Source organism: Vulpes lagopus, chromosome 7 (assembly GCF_018345385.1).
Source record: "Vulpes lagopus strain Blue_001 chromosome 7, ASM1834538v1, whole genome shotgun sequence".
NCBI lineage: Eukaryota > Metazoa > Chordata > Mammalia > Carnivora > Canidae > Vulpes > Vulpes lagopus.
This window is the reverse complement of record NC_054830.1, coordinates 116,303,503-116,325,551: the sequence shown is the minus strand read 5'-3', so window position 1 is coordinate 116,325,551 and position 22,049 is coordinate 116,303,503. Positions and strand designations below refer to the sequence as shown.

Sequence of the window (22,049 nt, the reverse complement as noted above, 5' to 3'; positions counted from 1 at the left end):
TTGAGGATGTTGTATGTGAGATAACACAATAAAATCCCTAAAAGGAGCCCAGGTAGTACTGGAAATTTGGGGAGGAGGGGGGTGGCAAGACCTGGTCTGACAGCTGACTGCCTGTTATTACCTTGGGCTAAGTCCCTGAAACTCTATGAATGTCAGATTTCTCATCCTATATAAAATGAGGGATTGGGACTACACAATGTATAAACCTGGCCAGCTCTAATATTCTATAATTTCTAAGACTAAATCATACTGCTCAAATTAAAATCTAACCAAGTGACTCGCAATATCCAAAGTCATTAAAATAGTTCACAAAAGAATTTCATTATAGATGAAATTACAGTGATGTGATTTTAAGAGGAAAAGGCAATTTTGTGTTTAAATGAATCCACTGCTATATTGGTCAAACCTAACTAAATATAAATAAGAGTACACATCTACATTTTTAATGCTTTATATAAAATGGTGAAGAATATTGTCTTTAGATGGCATATCTGTCCAGTTATGTTCAGAAGTGAATTTTCTCCAAGATATTAAAACCTGATACTGTTTTACAATTTGAATTAACTCTATTGATGACAAATGAATAACTATCAAAGGCAGCCTTCAAATATTATGAATCAATTCACTGACTACGTGTGAAGCATGTTGAGATTCTTACACATATTTTGGAGGTTTAAATCTTTCTTTTGTTTTTCTCAAATGAAGCCCTTTTGGCTAGAATAATTATTCTCTTCTACCCCCCCTCAAAATGAATTCTAATTTTAAACAGGTATTATTAAATCCCACTGAAATAGGCTTCATGCAGATGTATTTGTTAAAACACTCCTTTATTGACTGTGCACAGTTATTAACAATTCACATTTCACTTTATCTACTGAGTGGAAGAGCATTTATTCTTTCATTAAAAAGTGAAGCCCTGAGGGCAGCAGCAGGGATGCAGAGCCTTCTTCCCATAAACTGCACTGTCCAGTGAATGTGAAATGCCTCCATATTAATACAAAAGGGAAAAATAAATAAAACAAATGGATTTCTCCCACCCTCCATCATCCCCTTGCTGCCGATATACTCCTCTCATTTTATAAAATGCCAACTTCATCAGTAAGAAGAGTAATGTCACCATTTACTGGGTACCACCTAGTTCAGAACATTGGTAGGGCCAGGAAAGGCCATAGTCTATCCTAGGAAGATGCCATCTGGACAGAGAGGGTGGAGGATCATGAAGGCGCCCTCCAGCCTCCAGTACCTTGCTGCTCAAGTTTCTGGAGCTGCTTTTCAAGTTTTGAGATGTCTGCTCGATGCATCATCAGAAATTGGCCATTCAAATGGAAAACAGGGATGTCAAATTTATACCTTTCATACCAGGCAGAGTTTTCTGGAAGTGTGATGTCCACCTCCTGTAAAATAAACTGAAAATGGAGACAGACTCTAGCACTGTATTTTAGAAAGCATGGAATGATACAACAGCCACAGGGCCAACCTGATGCTGAGACTAGCTCTCATGCTGAGGAGTTTTGCTGTTCTGTCTTGAGTCCCAAGCGATCTCATGTCCCCAATTTCTACAACTTGACTGATTTCATTAAATTCCTTAACTCTCAGTTTTGATATTGTTCCATTATACCTATTACATTCAGTGTCGGGTCACTCCTCTATTCCCTATGAAATAAAATACATCCCAATCACGAAGGTGAAAATCAGGACCGATGTGCTTTGCATATAAGGATGGGAAAGGTTTCGTGGTTTGCTACAGGAAAACACTTCCATGAAAATGACAGAGTAAGATAAAATGAATGGGGACACAAGTTTAAAGAAAGCATGAACATCGCACCTGCTAGTTAGCTTTGATTCATTTTAAGAGTCAGAGTAAGAAAATCAGTACTGCTCAGAGGAAAAGCTCCTAAGAGTAATGAGTTTTGTGGAAATTAGCACTGAAATCTCTCTCTGAAGAACAGAAAGGAAATTTCAATGAAAAATAATTTAATCTCTTCCCAAAGAAAGGATCCTGGTGGATACTCTATACTACATATGTATATCGATTCCATATACATAAAGCCACACTGTATTATGAAGGTTTCTCCTTTTAGAAAGTTTGTATCAGGCTACTTGGCTATTATGAGAAATACCTACACTGGTACCTGTTTTGGTAACTGAAAAAAAAATCTGCAAAGGACTTTTGCTTTTAGGAAAAAAGGTGAAGAGTGAAAGTAGTGTTCAGCGTTTGTTTTGCCATTCTAGAGGCAGTGCACACCCGGAGCAGTGAAAGTGATACTGCCAAGCTCCTTCCCTGGGAGCCTACATGCAGAGACTCAACATCAAGTCCCTAGAGCTTTGAACTGTGTCTGTGAGCATCTGTGCTTTATCTCAGTTTATTCTGTGGATCCATCAGTAAGATGTCCTAAAGTACCAGAAAAGCCTGAGAATTGGGTCTGGGAATGCTTAAAAAAGTTTTTCTACCTAAACTAATGTTAATTGCTTATTTGCTTCACTCCACTTGGGCATATGAAGATTGGATAGGAATGCTCTATTTTCAGAGAGTGGAGGGGGTAACCTGTATTACCCTGTTTTTATAAGGCTCCAGTGTTTCCTTGGCTTCATCACAAAGGGGGCATGGATCCTACAGGAAGGAAAAAATAAAGCCATTAAATTCAAAGGATGGCATGCAGCCTGACAAAAACCACAAGCAGCAGATTATACTTATTTTAAAGGACTTTTTTTAAACCATGATAATTATACTGTTTTATTTCCAAAGCAAAACATTGCCATAGAACCTTATAAATAGCTAGTGTTTCATGATAAATTGGCTGTCAGCATTTTTTTAGTTGTTTTGATTTTTCACCATAAGTTAATCTATTTATACATATACGTGTACACACATATAATAAATATAGATGCTTACCCTTGTTACACACATATATGTGCATACATTATATACACGTACATATATATCACATACACATCTAAATTTATTACATATGTGTATACATATACATACATATATAAATAAGTAAATTCAGTTGCTTACTTTTTTTGTGATTGGCTTTATCTAATTAGTATTAGGAAGATTATTTTTCATTGATTTAGACTCTTAGAGCTTGGTCCTTCCTATGTCAGGAACACTTTTCTGGCCTAGGTGACTTCACTAGAATAGCTTAAAGTCTGTTTTGATATGGAGGCACTGATCTTTGCCTGCCTGTTTTTCCTAATCAGTCCACAGGAATCAACTCATTGAGATGAAGTTAGATAGTGATTGCCCCACCATCAAAAAGGGAGAAATTTCTCTTTACTTCGGGTGATGACTGAACCAACTCTTTAATGGTTTGCCTGTTCTCTCATTGCAAGTGTCAGCCATAGGCTTCCCAGGTTAATTCTCCACCTGAGTAACAATCAAGTTTTAGTGCCAGCTGTTTATATTCTTTAACCACCTACTGGAGAAGTCTTTTGAGAATGCTATGGATCTTTGGCAGATTTTAAATTCTTCTCCAGCCCTAGACTCTTTGAACAGCAACTAGCTATAGGTTCTCTTGCATGAGCCCAAAATAGAAGCAATATTACTGATGCTTATATAAAACCTGCTTCTTAACATGACAGGAAGAGGTGAGATGTTCTGTAAAAGAAAGTCCCCTCCTCCAGCTTAACTCCTAGCTTGTTTTGAAATAAGGACCCAGATCACAAGAAGGCAGTTTTTCTTCAGAAGGGTCTTTCTGGCCCTAACTTCTTGGTTCAGAGACTTAGGCTTATCGTTTATTATGAGCATCATCAATAAACAGATTATGGATAGTCTGTGATGTGTTAAAATAATTATGCTGAAATTTTCTAGGAATGTTTCAGAACGTTTCAGAAAGTCAGAAGATTTTAAAAGCAAAAACAGAACAAGCTAAAAAATACTAAACGTACCAACATTTTGCTTTAATAGTAAAAAACTTCAGTTGAACCTAGATCAACTTTGTTTTGTTTTGTTTTTGTAAACATGGGTGTCTGTGCAAATTATCCTGTGTATGTGTATTTTTATTGGGAAAGGTTCATCAACTTTTAAAGAGGCCTATGAACTGAAAGAGGATAAGACTCAGTGGTCTGGACCATTCAAACATCCTTTTCTAGGATTTTCAACGGCACCAATAGAACACTTACTCTATCCTTGAAATGTAATGGACATTTATTGGGTTGGTCATCCCACGCCCCTTTCTTGTAAGCATTCCTGATTTTTGCCTTAGAGGAACTGCTCTCAGCGTGTGGCTGACTGCATCCCTGAACAAGAAGGGTAGACACTTGACTTAGGCTCAGGCAATCAGTGCTTCCTATCCCTTCTGGCTACAAATGGCTCAGGGATTGGCCAATCTCATTATATGCCTAATGACACAAATCAAAGATTCAATACAAATTTTAAGCTAAATGGAAGATTAGTGTGGGTTTTTGTTTTGTTTTGTTTTGTTTTTATAAATGTCTTTGGCTAACTTGGCTGTTGTTCAAACTGAAAAATAATGCAGAATAGTTAGGCTGAGTGAGCACCACTAGCCTTAAGGGATTATTTTATTTCCATGGCTAATTCTCATATGCATTTCTCATATGTAGACACAGATGATGAATTATTTTTATTCCATAATTTCCAACAATGCAATATATACTTCAAGATATGAAAAGTGGTTTAGATGAACTATTCTCAACAAGAAATTCATTCTTAAAAAAGTATTTAAACTTTGTTATTAGTTATCAGATATTTTCAAATTGCTAAAATGCCTGAAATCTGAAAAATGTATTAAATAAGAGAACTTTTTTTTGCTTAAATTGGGAGTATTATTCACTAAAGTTAAGTCTATTACCCTGCACTTTACTTCTTTTTTAGATTATACATCATACAAAATAATGTTAACTAGCAAAAGGAAATCAGTGATATTTATATTATAAATTTCAGGGGGGGAAAGCTCTTAAAAATTTTAAACAACTATGGCTTAAGATTAATATTAGGGATGAAAACAAGTATAGTCATTTGTGGCTTTCATATTTGCAAATTTGCCTGTCATTAAAACCTATTTATAACCCCAAAATCAATATCTGTGACATTTTTGTGGTCATTCATGGATATTTGAGGACATGAATAGAGCAGTGAAAAATCTGAGTCACCCAAAGTGCACATTCCCTTATTAGACAAGATAATGGTCTGCCTTATTGTATCAGGTCCCATACTGTCAACAGGTGTCCTTTTCATGATGTACTGAATGCCATGCTTTTTGCATTGTTGTGCTTTTTGTTGATTTTGCTATGTAGGATGGTCCCCAAGCAGAGTGCTGAAGCACTGTGTAGTGTTTCCAAGCATAAGAAGGCGTGATGTGCCTTATGGAGAAAATACTGTTAAATAAACTTTGTTCAGGCATGAAATAGGGCGTTATTGGCCATAAATTTGATGTTGATGAATCAGCAATATATATTAAATGAAGTGTCTTGAAACAGAAACATACGCCAAACAAGGCCACGTATTGATCAGCCAACAAAAATGTCGTGGCCAGAAACTCACTGGAACCTAACCCTATACTGCCATGGGAGCCCATGGTTTAGTATTCACTCATCCAGTGTTTGTGGTGACTTTATGGAACATAATCATCACAAATTAAGTATATTTCTAAGTGATGTATTTATAAACATCATCTCTCTTCTGATAGTTCTTCTTTCCAGTGCAGGGATTGGGAGATTATTAAATATATTGGTTTACCCACTGAAGAGTGTGAGACCACTAGAATCTGAATAGAAACCAGAGTTAGTGCCACTGTCACTGCCACTGAAAGTGGAGGAGCAGGTAGGTCTAAGGACAGTTTATTCTATTGCTTTCCTTTCAGTGTCCTCCCTCACCCCACCCCGCTTCTTAGATGTACAACTTTCTTCATGCAACAATTTAATGCTTCTTGTTTTTGAAGTCATTTAGTTTTTCACTATGTACCTTTGTAAATAAGGTCAGCACAGGCAGAAGGGTCTTAGAAGAGAGATTTCTCGAGAGGAGTTGAAAGGAGTATTTGGCAAGTTGCATGCTATTTCCTTGAAACCAGAGCATCTTAATTCTGCCAAAAAAAAAAAAAAAATAGACCAGTAAACTTATGTGCCCTAGATTTTGCTGTTTGTAATATGAACAGTAAGCTGCAAGCCTATGATGGAATTTGAAGACTTGAGAACTGCCTCTTGGGGTCCAAGAGTGTCAGAGAGGCCCAGATGTTTGGCAAGTCTCCATGATGCCTCAACATTCACTGTATTCCAAACAACAGAATTTAGAATGGGAAACTATCCATATTTATGGATGAGCTGGGTGCCTAATCACTTGGTTTCTGCAAGAAAACTGCATGGGTTTGTTAATTTGAATACAAACTTGGGCAGCCTGGGTGGCTTAGCGGTTTAGCGCCGCCTTTCGCCCAGGGCGTGATCCTGGACACCCGGGATGGAGTCCCATGTTAGGCTCTCTGCGTGGAGCCTGCTTCTCCGTCTCCCTGTGTCTGTCTGTCTGTCTGTCTCTCTCTGTCAGTCATGAATAAATAAATTTTAAAATATTTTATTTTTTTTATTTTTTAAAAATATTTTTAAAAAAAGAATACAAACTGAAATTTCACCTGCAGATTTTGCCAGCATCCTGATAAGTCCCTGAAATGGGGAGGTTTCCTGAAATGGTTTTTATTTGCAGAGATAGCTTATCTTATTGGCAAGCATTCAACAATACACAGCCAGCTTCATGGTAAAGGAAACAGTAATTGAGAGCACAAGTCCCAAAGTGAAGGTTAAGGCTGTCACTTGGGAGATCCATGCCCCCCTCCACTGCAAAAGATGGGGAAACACAGAGCTAGAGTAAGAGGAACCATAGGGGAGAATTAGGTTGAACTGACTTGTCAGAAACAAAAATCTGCTCAAGTCTTTCAGTATTTAAAAAGAAGATTGCCATCATTTTTAAAAACATACACAAATGTACTAGTGTTACTACTGGAGATACTCCAATAGGAACAGCTTGGTAATAGCAGCACGTCAAACACTAGGCTTTGAAGCTCCCTCATCTTGCTTCTTTGCTCGACATAAGACAGCCTACTTATTCTTAGTTATTCTACGGAGCCTCCAGCTTTGTCCTTAAAACTACAGATATGATAATTTCACTTTTAAAACACATATGCACCATTGGCTTTATCATTATCAATATTCTCAAAATGAATTCATACTTGGGATATTCATTTCTTAACTTTGCTTTACTTTCTCTCTCCAACTTCATCTCACTTTCTCCTCCCTTATCTTGGCAAGCTGCAGCCACAAATCTTTCTGTTCCTTGAATACCTAAAGACCATTTCTTTGTCAGGATCTCTGTACTTGCTGTCCTTATGCATTAAACGATCTTAAGTTGTCTTTCCTCATTTGATCCTGGTCATGCCTTAGTGACTACCTCACCAAGACTGGCCAGCCCACCACACTCCATCCTTTTGCCTTGCTATAGTTTTCTTCTATCTTTTACTGCCTAAAACTATTTCTTTATCTATATGTCCCCTCTACTACAATGTGACTTCAATAGGGGCAGGTACTTATTTGCCCCAGTGTCCCTGAGCATCTGTCGTTTACTTGGCACATAGTAGGTGTTCAGGTATTTGTTCAAATATTTCAGGTATTGGAATGAACCTTTCTCCACCTCTTTAGTCTCACTTCTAGCTCTGATCAGACACTCGGTGTGCACAGCAGTCACTAATTGAGCAGAGCTCATGTCAGAACTACAGGTTAATGTTCTGCAGAATACCCACAAGACTGTAGGCCAGGCACTACAGGGGTCCCAACCTCTTCACCACCAACTCTGATCTCTGCATGCTCTGCTCCACAGAGCATGACTGTATTAATTATGTGCTAATCTCTAGTGCTGACTATGCTTCTTAGCATAAGATTAGCCTTAAGCTCATTTCAAACAGAATGATAAGATTTTAGAGAAAAATAACAACCCATATCAAACTAGTATAAAGAATACAGGACAAAAAGATTGGATTTTGGGGCAGCCCAGGTGGCTCAGCGGTTTAGCGCCGCCTTCAGCCCAGGGCCTGATCCTGGAGACCTGGGACGGAGTCCCATGTCAGGCTTCCTGCGTGGAGCCTGCTTCTCCCTCTGCCTGTGTCTCTGCCTCTCTATGTGTCTCTCATGAATAAATAAATAAAATTTATTTATTTCTTTTAAATAAAATATTTAAATTTCTTTTAAATAAATAAAATTTATTTATTTATTTAAAAAAAAAAGATTGGAGTCTGATCTGTGAAAACAATAATCTTTCCTTCACTCTTAAACTCGTAGCCTTCCACTTCTCCCTGGATCTTCCTGCTAACTAAATGATCTCGATAATGCATAAAAGGGAATGTGATGAACACTTTGCAAGGATCTGCTACCCACCATTATTCCAAGATAGAAAGTGGATCTAAACAATTTTACAGTATGCTGTGCCCTTCTCAACTAAATGTTAAGCCCTGGTATACACCGTTTCCATAAACTCAGCAGAATTAACAACTCCAATAGGTGAAAGTGGTTGAAGACAACAGTTTCTAAGCACGGCTTTGTCTACACAGGATATAAATGAGAGGGGAAGGTAGAATATTGGCCATTTTTACACTAGGAAAAAATTTCTGCATCCTTGGTTTTGGGAAGGCCCTATGCCCACAGTGGCACATCTTCCTAGGGAATAGAATGAAAGAAGCTGTGCTATATGGAGAAGAAAGAAAACAAAAAATTAGTTTTGTTAAAGACAGAAAGATAGCTCTTGGAAATGAGAAGGATTGGGCCATCTATGGCAGTGACCTAAGACTACCACTAGGACAGTGAACTGCAGCTATGTGCTTTTGGTGGAGGGACTTTATTGATGTCTGGATGGTAAGGAAAGGAGAACTTACTGCTTTTACCTAGCTTGAGACTGAGGTGTTAAGGTTTAAAAAAAAAAAAAAGTCACATTCACAAAGGAAATCTGCTTTAGTATTTCCAACATGACAAAACACAGCATGTGGTCTTGGTTGCACCCAAGACAAATAAAACCTGTCATAGTAAACAGAGTTGCTATTCATTCCAGATTTGCTGGAATGAACCAGAGAGCTGAGTCTTCAGTGATGCTGCAACCATTCTGTTTAAAATTAGTTCTTTCCATTGTTAGACTCTATTTCTACCTTTTCCCATGTATTTAATCACTTAAACATGGCACATTAGTTTACTGAGAAAAGCATTAGCATTATGCAGTTTTACTACCTGCATATTTTCCAAGTGTCCTATGGCACATGCATTTTACCACATTGTTAAATTAACTTCTTTCTTTGTAAGCACTGTATTAGAATACTATATTAGAGTGTGATATTAAAAAAGCTCCCTATGCTTCTCCTAGGCAGAAATAAGATCTGAAGGCTAAAATTCTGAACACTGGAGTCCACTTAATTCTAGAAATAAATGAAAAATGATTCACTCCAATTGCAAATCTATCATACTCTTCTTAGAATGTTTTACTAACTCTGTAAACCCTAACACTATTGCTGTCAATGTCACACTCACTGAATCATGCCTTCCTGAAGTAAAATCTTAATACAGGCTACTCTGTCAATGTGACATTTTCATTAGTTCTATTATTTTTGAGCAGTATCTCAGCATTATAAAAAAAAAAAAAAAAACTCTGAAAGGCAGTTTCTGCCTGTTAGCTCATAACTTGGGAGAGGACAACACCTTTTTGATTATGTCATTGAATTTAGTCATGTTATTTGTGTCCTTACTACACACAGATACAATTTTGTCCTTTGTATTTTGTTACATGCTTCTGTGATATGAGTGAAAAGAGCTGTGTTCATAATATCAAAAGCACAACTGGGTCACCTTTGTCACAGACCAAAAAAAAAAAAAAAAAAAAAGAAAGTAAAAGCCATAAGACTGGATTTAGAATGTGCCTAAAACAAATTCCACAGCCTAACAATAAAGATGGTGACTCCTGCTGTTTCAAGTCCACTGCTGCTCAGAGGCGTGGATCAGCCTGACAGAGAAAGGGGAATGCTGGCTTTTTAACAAACTGAGGCTGACTCCAGTCATCTTTATGGCAGAATCAAATACAACATGGGGGAGGACTGATTGGACCCATTCAGCCCTCCTTGAAGCAAGATAAGGAAGATAACTTAACTTTATAGCATTTTCCCCGTGAGGCACTCAAGGGCATACCATTAAAGCAGCTGATTACAGTACAGAAAGAAGCCAGGGTCGTTGGAGCCTTTATTAAGGATTATTCATTTCTTGCATGAGAAGCTGCCCTGACTAGAGTTGCGTATCACTTATGTGGGGCCCCTGGATTCTTCAAACACTGCATGTGTCTGATTAGAAGGGAAACAACATTGTTCTTGCTTGAGTAGAGAAACTGACCTTCACTGACCAGAATTTTTATTCATACAAAGAATCCTTTGGCACACTGAATCTCCGAGCTCACATGATTCCTCATCAGCAAGCTGCAGGTTTAGTTCATGTGCAAAATGAAAAAGTCTATATAAGCTCAGGTACCACCTTGGTTATTAACAGGTAATGTTGGAGCTTCTTCACAAGAGTATAATGTAAATTTAATGCTGAGCTGACATTAACCAAACACTATTACAGTAGCTCTTGCTAAATGTGTGTTCCATAAGGAGAGGCTCAGGGCTTCTGTTTAGTCATTTGTGCCATGTAAGATGTTAAGCCTTCATTGCGCATTCATTACCATCTAAGTTAATGTTCCTATTTTTACCCAAGTGACTAGAAACACACCTGTGTGCGCATGTACGCACACACACACACACACATATACCACACACCTCTACTGGGAACAAAAGCCCATCATTTTAGATTACTGGAAGTTTATGTAATGAATGTGAGGCTGTTCTTAGCAGACATGTCTAGGTCACTGAGCTCAACCTATCCAGGGAAACAGGGACATGTGCTGCCTCCCCAGTGTCCCCTCTGAGTCACCTGCGTCCAAACCTCCTCCTCCCCCAAACAAGTGGGAGCCTAGCCTGGGATCTTGGGTGACAAAGAGAAGCAGCATAGAGGGACATAACCAAAGCTGAAAATAAAGCAGATACTGTGAGGTGTCAACTCCAAGGAGCTAAGCAGGGCAAGAATGAAGCTACAGAACAGAAATAGGGAGTGGGACCCTCACTTGCTGGCATGGGTGGGATTACACGTGCTTTTCCAGCTCCTCAGCCTCAGCAGCCTGAGATCAGGCCAGGAGAACTGCCTGAGAGGTGGAGCCAGCTGAGACAAGATGTTGCAACAAATATTTAGGCAAACCACCCACCAATAGGCCCACTTGTACATGATGTCCTGCTCAGCTTCATTCTTTTCTTCTTCTTTTTTTTTTTTTTAAAGTGAGGTATAATTATCATATTTTATTGCTTTAATGTGTACAAACATATTGTTTCGATATTTGTATATATTCTGAGACAATCACCACAGCTTCATTCTGACCATGGAGTTGGACTGCTAACTTGAAACATATGCAGCCATGAGGAGCCCTACATCATGCCCCAGGATCTGGGGAGCAAGAAGCAGCCTCTCACACTACACATCCACCTCACTCCCTGTAGCTTCTATTTCCAGATTTCAGTGCCAACAGGTTTACCATACAGGGGGCCAGAGAAGGCAGTAGAAAAATCAATCCCAGAAAGGAATGACTGATCACATGAGTCCCTAGAGACTATTTCCCTTCAGATTATTCCTATGACAGTGGGATTTCCAAGTATCTGGATGTCTCTCTTCCACTGTTTGTACTCAATGGTGCTATGTTAATTTGCACTCAACACACTGTTAAGTTCTTTAACTGAAGTGTGGGCCTTGCCAATACACTAGGATTACAATTTCAAATCTACCACTTAATATATGTGTTCTGTCCCCATATCCCACCTCTTTCAAATTCTCAGTAAAATTAAGCCATTTTTTTTTCTTCATCCTGCTTGATGTTAGCCCATTTCTTTCCCTCCAAATAAAACTCACATGGAGAAGTCACCTTCACATTCTAGATGCAAGCAACAGGAATAATAGAGGGATATACTTCAGTGGATCTAGGAGAAGGGAGTTAAATTCTTAACTGAAACAATACAAATACAGGAGTCATTACAACCAGGACCTCCTTTTTTTTTTTTTTTTTTTTTTTCAGGACCTCCTTAAATGCTGTAAGAGAAAGGAAGAGAAAAGTCATGTGGGCTGAGTTCAGAGGTGGTTTCACAAGAGTAGGATCTCAAATCATCTAGGATTTGGATACATATACAAAAACAGAGAAACATTCCAAGCTGGTGTAAGACACAAAGGTGCTGGAGTAGGGACTACTGTGGTCTGTTTGTTGAGAGGCACTGAAGGGTTCTGAATGAGAGTGTTGTGATAAAAGCAGTATTTTGGAATACTGATCTAGAAGCAGCAGTCAGGATGGACATCAGAAAAGAGGAGAACAGAAGTGGGAAAGAGTTAGAGGTCATTTATGACAGCCTAGGTGTGGGATGAGAGGCATCCATGTATTCAACAATTACCTGATGTTTTCCATCTGTTAGGGGATATTATACGTGCTGGGTGTAGTGGTGACCAGGAAAGCAAGGTACCTGCCCTCATGGGGTCCATATTCCAGTGACATTAAGTCAAACAATATCAGATAGTGACAAGTGGAGGAGAGGGAGTAAGATAAGGTGATGTGACGGTAACTAAGGCAGGTCCTCGAGTTAGGTACTCTGAGTAGGTGTAGGGTTTGCTGAGACTAAAGGCTGAGAAGATGCAAAAAATCTGAGGCAGGAACATTTGGGAGAGAGGACGATTAAGTGCAACAGCTTCAAGGTGAGCACGGTCTGAACTTACAGGAAGAAACATATAGGACCACATGGCTGGAGCACAGTAAACAAAGGGAACAGTGGCAGGAGACTGGGCTCAAAATTCATCTGTGGGGGTCACATCACTTAGGTCCTCCCATGCCATGTTGAGGTTTTTTATTACAATTAGATTTAGAAGAAGGAAGTGACATGATCTCATATACAGTCTAAGAGATCACTTTAGCTACTGTGTAAAGAATGGATTTGGGGGTGGGGGTGGAGGCAGGGACCCCCTTCAATGGCTGTTGTAGTAATCAAGGTAAGAAAGGATGGTGCTGTGGAGAAGGGCAGAAACAGGGCCAGCAGAACTTGGCATTAAACTGGATATGAGGAATTGAAGATGTGGGAAGGACAGAGACAGTTTTGGCCTTGCGCCTCTGGTGGGTGGTGGTGCTATTTACTAAAATAAGGACAAGTGAGGTAAGAACAGATTGAAGAGTATATGGGGCTGACAGCTCCGTTGGGGACAAGTTGGAGCTCATGGAGAGTCGCAGATGCAGGTTTGGTATTCAGGAGAGAAGCCAGGGCTGAAGATAAAAATCTGAGATTCCATGAGTTCAGGGACTGTATTTACAGCTATGAAACCAGATGAGATGATCTAAATAATACAGAAAAAGGACAGATCTCTGAGGCAATCCAACATTCAGAAGTTGTGGAGAGAGGAACCAGCCAAGGAGGCAGAAGGAAAGGCTGGTGAGGTCATCACAGAACCCACGGGTAGGAAGTGCTTCCATAATGGGATAGTGAAAGAATCTACCATAAATCAGATGGGATGAGTCTGATGTTGCTTTAAAACAATAAAATCTTCTAACCAAGGCCTATTCCTAAAGTGAACTACCTGTCTGGTTCTTGCCTAAAATAACATCTTAACTAAAAGTGGATATTTCTGGTGAGGATGGAAGCAATGGGTTGGAGAAAGGTGAAGGCAAAAGTTGATCGAGTATCTTCAAAAGAGATAATAAATGTAAAAATCTTTGTATAAGTTACAAAGCAGAATAGAGAAATCAGCCTTTATTACTAAACTGATGCTAAAAGTAAAGTTTTGTTATTAATAATTATGATGATAAGGGGTGCCTGAGTGGCTCAGCCAGCTGAGCATCCAACTCTTGATTTTGGCTCAGGTCATGATCGTAGGATTGTGGGATCGAGCCCTGCATCAGGCTCCCTGCTCAGTGGGGAATGTGCTTGAGATTCTCTCTCTCTCTCAAATGAATAAATAAATCTTGAAAACGATAATTATGATAATGATTCTCTTGACTAAAGCATGCTTTTACTGGCCTCAAAAGTAAGATTTAGATCTCTAGTATAGCAGTCTCAGAAATAGGGAAATGCAAAACTGAAAATTATTTTACACAGAAGTAGCTGAAAATTTCAGACTGTGGATATTACTTAAATAGGAATTTCCAAGACAGGATCTCACTGATTAAAGAACCAACATATTTATCTTCTACACAGGATGTCACTAAGTCCAAGTAAGACTAGATATCTAGACCTGCCAATACCTTGGCACCTGGTATTGGCTTAGCTTCCTTAGGCTTCAGAAAATTACAGAACAGGACACTAAAATCTAGTTTTTGGGGGGTCAGGGTTTCCCTTTGATAGGTTTTGGAAAAAGGCCAGTTCCCTTCCAATTGCCCTTCCCAATACCTGCCTTTATATTTTCAAAGGTTAAAAAATTCATCTATTTTACCAGTTAAGAACATCAATCCGTGTATATCAAACCAGCTGTCTAGGTAATGTTAAAGTTGGATTTTATTGATTGTCTTTCAAGACAAAATTTCTTCCAAAGCAATTTTGAATAACTTGCATAGAGGTCAAAATAAATGTAAGGTAAATGCAAATAAACACAGCTCCCAACTAAATCATCAGTCAGGGGAATTAAGCACAAATGGAATAATTCCTCATTTACAGTTTGAGAGTCACTCTTCATTTAGCATTTCAGTTGGAACTCAGCATATCTGAGTGCATTTTTGGGGTGAGGATTTTATAAATATACACCCCAAAGACAGGCAACTGCCACTGATTAGTTCTGAGATAATGGTCAGTTCCTCATCTATATGACAGAAATGCTACCCCCTGTCCTGTTCTCTAATTTTATAGAGACAGAGAGAAACTGTGCCCGCAGGCTTTGATGTCAAATGTTCTGCTGGTCAGAAAAGGGGTATCATACACTAAAGAAACACCATGGCACTAGCCATGACTTCGAAAGGCCCCAAACAAAGAATCTGAAGTAGTTTGTAACTGCAGGAATCTAAAATGCTAGACCATTTAAAAAGGAACAAAATTCACGCAGAGATCCCTACACAAGTGTAAATGCACTTGCTCACTGCACATTTGCTTCTCTAGCTCCTCAATCATAACCAGGAAGCCTTGGCACCCAAAAAGACCCAGCAGAGGTGACATTGGCATTGTCAGGCACTCATCCTGCAACTGTTTGAGCATCTGAGATGGAAAAGCGCCTCCAAAGAGGAAGAATGGTATCTTTTTCTTACTGTTTGACACACTTAAAAAAAAAATGTTTTAATGACAGACCCTCATCATCTCTGCATTCTTCTCCACATCCAGAAGCACCCTTGTGTCTGCCTCGCAAGCTGACAAATGTGAAGTGGAAGAAGAGGGGAATCGTTAGTGTAAACAAGAGTTTGTTTTAGAATCTTTGGACCTTAGCAGTCATACTTTCCAGATCATTGCTTTAGAGGAGTCTGCTCAGTAATGGGGTTGGTGCACATGAAAATGTCAGGGGAGGGTTTCCAGAAAAATATTCAGCTGAGAGAATGAAAATGAAGATGCTAACCAGAAACAGTAGTGTACTGCTACTATACACTCCCTCTAGCTCCCGGGGATCTAAAGGGGATTCTGGACTACTTCCTGTTAACACAATAGGGTACCCCTCCTCTCATCCCAAAGACACTGAGTCAGCATCTGGCTTGGAGCCAGAGAGGCATATTCTGAATTCAGAATGTTCAACAATGTTCAGTACAATTACGACATAATGGCTGCAAAGCTGTTCCTGAAAGCCAAGAAAACCTGAATAATGTGGTTAGGTTATATCATACATGAGGGCTTAATAGAGTTTAAAAACCAATTTGAAAATTCTTTCATTCCATAAAGACAGCATTAAGATGAGAGCAAAATCATTCAAGTTCAAGGAACACGGACAAAGTGCATAAGGACTTAATGCTGACTCCTTTCCACATTATCCTTCTTAACCAAAATGACCTATCCCCTTTGAAAATATCTGATATTTAATACTGGCCCAGAAAGAAGGCAATTTCATTAAAACATCTTAGTTTTACTGTACCCAGCTAGTAATTCCAGTTTCCTTGCTATTTACAAAGGACACAATCCCATTTCCAAAAACAACTATTTGCAATTCAAAATCTGTCCATCTAGGCAAGGTCTTCCATCCATCACTAATACTCCACCATTTCCAATTCATCTTGCCAAAGAGGTGAATTTATCTTCATGACCACCCAAGACCTGAAAGATGTTTCATTCATTTTTAGCCATTCTGTAGCAAATGACTTTGGAAACTTTGAGTTACTAAATCCAGCATTTTCTTGGACTTGTGATACCAACAATACCTAGGCCTGCTCAATCTGAATATTGGGAACCATGTTCTCTTGAGGTCATGCTCCCACAACTCCCAGTCATGTCAGATTCTTCAATACTGTGGATCTTATTCTGTTAGTTAATACCTATCATGGAATATCTTAATATTTTGGAACTGGGAGGTGACTTTGAAGATACCATTGCTTTATAGATAATGTTTAACTGAAGCCTTTCATACTGCATTTTTTGGTTCATCTTTCTATATTTTGTCCTTGAACAATGGCTTATTTTTATACATAATGAGACACAGAATTTTCAAAACTAGAAGGGATCTCCAAGTTCAACTTCCTTTCTTCCAAAAAAAATCTTAGAAAGTTTTATACATAAATCCTCAGAATATACCAAATAACAGATACCACATTGTTTAAGGCTTAACTTAAAGATGGAGGGTGAGAAAGTTTCAGCTTCGGACAGCAGAATCCTTTTAATTTAAGAATGAGGTTCTGGTCTCTAAATCTAGGATACAGATTAACTTCATTTTTGAACTTGGAGAAACAGAGCTGAACTTAGATCTCTCACTCTCTCTCTCTCTCTCTCTCTCTCTCTCTCTCTCTTTTTTTTTTTTTTATTCTTACATCCTAGGCTGCCTCAGCTGACTGAATTTCTATTAAATAACACTATTCTTTCTCTTGGCTGACTGGAAGAAACTCCATATTTTAAAAAGTAAAGAGTTAAAAGTCAAATAATTCAATCTCATGTCCTTCCCCCTGAGTAAACTAGAAGCCATTTCCCCATGATTTCATGATTAATATGAAAAAGTACAGGAACAAAGAGAGGAAGTTCATTTGTTTCCAGCAGTAACATTCTGGTTTCTGCTACAGTCCCATTGGCAACAGAAGGAAACAGTGTATCCTACATGCTTGCCTCATTACAACACCAAAAGCAGTCAACTTTGTGGGAATGTTAGCAAAGTAGAAAAGATGGTTTGGGCTTTCTTCCAGTATTATTTGGGATATATTGGGATCCAGTATTATTTGGGAAATAATATTATTATTTCACCCTAGCCTTAAAATAGTGACCATAGATAGTCTGTCCTTAAGGAAGGAACAAATGAAGATATTAGTGACCTAGGTAAGCTAATTATTTGGTATACCTTCAAAAGGACAGTCTTCAAATATTTGCTCAACAGGTCTTTGGGGGAGGAGTCGAGCATGGCAGGCCTGGATGGAGTGTGGAGACAGGGCTCATGGTGCCTTTCAACTTGCTTATTTCATTCGACACAACCGAGGCTCTGTAGCTGATCAGGTCTTATCTCCTTGAAAGGTAGTCTGATGACCAACTATAGATTCTCAAATATGCACTTCCCTACTCCAAGCTGTTGATCAAGGCATTGGTAACTGCAATATTTTTACCTAGTAACCTCTTGAAAGGTTATGGTTTTATATTCCTTTTCTCTATCTTTTTCCACCCCAATGATGTTAGAGATCCACTCTCCCTTCAGGGACACTGTCTTTTCATTTCTGTAGCATGTACTAAGTGTTTGCAATGCATCAGACACTGTGCCGGGTACTAGAAATATAAGAGTGACTTAAGATACTTTCTGACTTAAGATACTTTCCCTGCCCTTAAGGACTTCATACCTTGGGCAGAAGTAAAAGTTAAAAACAATACAATACTGCATTGGTGAAGCCTATAACAGTAAAATGGTTGTTACCAGATACTAATGGTGAAATGCTCTGAAATCCTTGGGGATGCACATTTTAAAATAGAAAGTATTTTGAATTTTGCCTCTATCTCTGGAAACTTTATCTTTGGTAAGGATTCAAATACAAAGAGTGAGGTTTCCATGCCTCCATGTTCCTGTAACTGTAAATGGAATGTTAAGGATGTGGGATAATTATCTATGAGAAACTTAGCCTAAACATTTCATTTGGCATATTCTTTCTCTAGTGATTTTGTCTCTGAACTTGCTACATGATACTAGAGGAAAGATGAAGGAAGCTTGCCTAGTCCCTGCTACCTGTGTGGATCCCTGGATCCAGATGGTTTCTCCCCTTCAAAATAATTGCAAACAAGATTAAAACTGCATGCAGGAACCATCCCAGCTGGCTTCTGACTTCCTCTGATGTAAACTCTTTGAATAAAGCAGTGGCAAAATTAGATTCAAAATAAGGAACATAAAAAAAACCTTAGTACTTGTACCATATTATCTCAAGGTCCTGCTACATGTGAAACCCCAAACCCTGGCATTAGAATAACTGAACACATCAGACAGCTAGAGTATGCACATATTATGAAACACAAAAATTTCAACAATAAGAAATGACTTTTTTTGAAGGCATATCTCCACATTGCCTCTAGGTACTTAAGAGTACGACAGAGCCAGGCATCTGGAATAAAACAGAAATACAGTCCAATAAATTCCCAAGTTGGAAAATCCTCATTCCTATGACCTTATCTGCCATCAATCCATCTAAATAAAACCACACAGCCACATTTTCCTCTAGTGAAGAAGACAAAAAAAGTATTGATTCTTCCTCAGCAGGCAGCTACTACTGACCACAGCAAGTACAGACAAACTGGGGAGTTCGCCTGTCCAGAGCACCAGCCCCACCCATCTTAATTTTCACAACTGCAACTTTCTGGTTCCAGGCAATTCTTCAGGAGAACAGAATCCTGGTTATTAGGCTATGACATTTCACACAGAACCATGACTGAGTTCTGCTACTTATCCTGATGTTACGATAATCACTCAGTATTTCCAGGGGATACCTCTTTTTCCAAGTGTTTCAAATATATATAGCTCCAGATATTGGTAGAGAGAGTCATATCATTTTCATAAGCTATTTTTCATATAATTACTAAATGAGGAGATTGTGGCCTGTAATGGCTACTTCAACTTGTACAGTGGCATGCACACTGAGGCATGGCTCCTGTAACTGCTTAACCAAGACAATGTGTAGTTACAGGAGCCCTGCTTATGTTGGAAAACAGGCTAGAAAGTGCTGGGCGTGCAACAGGTCGTAGCCACTATTCCTATCCTGGAGGAGCTTATAGCCTGGGCTCCAGCTTGGCCATACCGTGTGTATATAGATGGATCGATTTTTTTTTAAGGGCCCTACAATATGAAGTACTGTATGAGATACTTCCTATGAAGAAACAAGAATAGGGACGCCTGGATGGCTCAGTGGTTGAGCGTCTGCCTTTGGCTCAGGTCGTGATCCCGGTTGTGGGATCGAGTCCCACATCTGCTTCTCTCTCTGCCTCTGTCTCTCATGAATAAATAAATAAAATCTAAAAAGAAAGAAAGAAAGAAAGAAAGAAAGAAAGAAAGAAAGAAAGAAAGAAAGAAAGAAAGAAAGAAAGAAAGAAAGAAAGAAAGAAAGAAAGAAAGAAAGAAACAATAATAAAGATCATCCTGGCAAAAACCTTTTTAAAGACAACTTGCCTATTCACGTTAATAATTTCGCCAGGACTTCTTGAACTCTGGACCTTTTAAAAAAAAATTCTACCAACTGGTATTTATCAGGGGTGACCGACCAGGCGAAGTGTGTGCTGAGAACTGTGCAGTCTCCGGTTTACTATCACACTGTTCACCACCCAGGGGAGCCTGCGCCGGCGAAGCAGAGAGAGAGGGTCCAGAAAGCCACGTTCCCTACAGCACCTTTCAACCTTTTCACCCCCCCCCCCCCCCACCACCACCAATTAAAGGTCACCATGCGTGCTCAAAAATATTTAAAAAGGCGGTCATCTCAGCGGGCTGCCACTGAGATTATACTGCCACTTCATACGAATTCCATTAAACCCGGGACGGGGCATGGATGGAAAAACTGGAAAAAGCGCGAAGCTTGAGCTGTTTTCTGCTTTCTCTTAAAGAGCTGCCTTTTCCCGCTCATTATTTCTGTCCACTTCCCAGAGCGCCATCTCTCGTGCGCGCGCGCAGACACACAAATGCCTATAATCTCCCCCCTGGAGGTTCATGGATCTATGGCTCCCGGTTTAATTAAATTCCCTCTAACGACGATCGAAATTGGCAGCGTGCGGCACAGTGAAGGGCTCGCGTGCCCCGCCCGCCCGCCGGCTCCGGGCGGGGACCCGAGGGCCTGCCCGCCGCCGCCAGGCAACCCGCACCCACCTGAGCCTCCCGACGCCTACGTCGCCGCGTCGCCCGCGTCGCCGCTTCCGCCCCGGCCGGCACTTCCGGCCGACCAGCCCGGCTCCCGCCTCGCGCCCCGCACTTCCGCCCCGGCCCGCGGCGCCGGGGGCTGCAGCCTCCCTGGATCCGCTCGGCGAGCGCGTCGCCACTCCGCAGGGGCTGCCCCGCCTGAGCTGTTGCTGAGCAGGAGCGGGGGCGGGGACGCAAAAACCAGGGCCAAATGTCAGAAACAAAAGCCGTGGAAAAGTGACCCCGGCTCGCTGGGGTACGGTTCTTAATGAGGAGCCAACCTTGAAACGGTGCGGTTCAGGTTCTTTTAACTCATCCTTGCGTTCATTCGCTCACTCTTCCAGTGTTTACTGCCTCCTTCCCCTGGGTCCCGCCTGGCGAGGTCATGGGCACCTCGAGGATGAGTGAAACTGGCGGCTGTACCCTCCCCACAGTCAGTTATCCTTTAAACAGACCCTGCGTTCTGCGAGCGAGGTGCTGGTGCTTCGAAAGGGAAGGAATGTGAGCCCGTGGAGGTGATCTAGTTGAAGGGGTAGCCTTGGGGCTGGGTTGTGAAGCGCCAGGTCGGGCAGAGGCAGAGGGACGGATCTCTCCAGCCTGCAGAAGGGTGGGACTGGAGGGAGCCTGGCACCAGCCTTGCACGGAAGACTAAACAGTATGGCCCAGGGATGGAGGGAGTGGGGAGAGGAGAAAACAGGCTACGGAGGGCAGGCAGGAGCCAGGCTATGCAGGGCCTTTGTTTCAGGGGTTTGTTGTGTGTGTGTGTTTAAAGATTTTATTTATTTATTCATGAGAAACACACAGAGAGCAGAGAGAGGTAGAGATATAGGCAGAGGGAGAAGCAGGCCCCATGCGGGGAGCCCTATGCAGGACTCGATCCCGGGACTCTGGGATCACGACCTGAGCCAAAGGCAAATGATCAACCCCTGAGCCACCCAGGTGCCCCTTTTGTTTCAGTTTTGTGTGAAGGACAGCTGGAGGAGTTTTTGTTGTACTCTGTTTTTGTGTGTGGGAAGGGACTTGAACTGATAGCCCTTCCCTACCAAAATGATCACTCATCTTTGGGAAGAAGATTAGGGGCTGGCATAGGTAAGAGCAGAGGACCAGCTGGGAAGGCAGGAGGCCACTAAGTAGTTCAGGACCGAGGTGTAGCAGCTTGAATGGTGGTACTCTAAATAGAAAATGATAGATAGAGTAATGCTCAAAGCTAACATGGATTGCTAACACCAGTTTTGCACTCATTAACTTGTTTAAAATTGAGGACCATCCTTTTAAGCATTATTGGTACCATTTTGCAGATGAAAGAAATAATAGCTTGCCCTAATGTCAGAGGTAAACAATGGCAGAGATGGAATCCCATCTCATCCTGACGGCAGTATCCATGAGCTTACTACTATATACTCAATATGTATTTACTGATTTTAAAACAGATACAAAACAAACCAAGGTCAGGAATGCACCCCCTAAACAAACCACACTGATGATGTGATATTGTTGAGGACACATCTAGA

The 22,049-nt window shown here is 40.3% G+C and overlaps 2 protein-coding genes across 5 annotated transcripts in view; both read right to left on the bottom strand.

The window, feature by feature from the left end:
* Positions 1-20,915, bottom strand: part of MARCHF3 (membrane associated ring-CH-type finger 3) — a 179,466-nt gene extending 158,551 nt beyond the window's left edge. Inside the window, exon 1 of one of the 2 annotated variants that reach the window (XM_041761438.1) lies at positions 20,820-20,915. The gene's annotated coding sequence lies outside the window, so the exon portion shown is untranslated. Of the gene's footprint in view, positions 1-20,508; positions 20,629-20,819 lie in introns of those variants that run through there. The other variant, XM_041761439.1, reaches the window with a different exon arrangement.
* On the bottom strand, positions 809-20,945 carry C7H5orf63 (chromosome 7 C5orf63 homolog). Of its 3 annotated transcripts, none has more exons than XM_041761440.1 (4): positions 20,820-20,945; positions 5,927-6,044; positions 2,555-2,611; positions 809-1,406 (listed from the first exon to the last, which is right to left on the bottom strand). In XM_041761440.1, exons 2-4 carry the CDS (start codon positions 6,035-6,037, stop codon positions 1,215-1,217), a joined length of 360 nt encoding a protein of 119 aa, XP_041617374.1. In that variant the 5' UTR covers positions 6,038-6,044; positions 20,820-20,945; the 3' UTR covers positions 809-1,214. The 3 variants fall into 3 exon arrangements, with proteins under 3 accessions (XP_041617374.1, XP_041617376.1, XP_041617375.1); XM_041761442.1 differs by lacking the exon at positions 20,820-20,945 and adding an exon at positions 20,509-20,631; XM_041761441.1 differs by lacking the exon at positions 20,820-20,945 and adding an exon at positions 20,509-20,631 and having other exon boundaries at positions 809-1,394.
* Between the last annotated feature and the right edge of the window lie 1,104 nt (positions 20,946-22,049).

Excerpts from the sequence above, each read along its gene's own strand:
- C7H5orf63 (XM_041761440.1), bottom strand. The coding sequence starts at position 6,037 with ATGCTCTGGTTTCAAGGAAATAGCATGCAACTTGCCAAATACTCCTTT. Across the intron at positions 2,612-5,926 it reads TGCTGACCTTATTTACAAAG|GATCCATGCCCCCTTTGTGA; the intron begins GTACATAGTGAA and ends TCCTTCCTGTAG. Across the intron at positions 1,407-2,554 it reads TGGAGCCTTATAAAAACAGG|TTTATTTTACAGGAGGTGGA; the intron begins GTAATACAGGTT and ends CTCCATTTTCAG.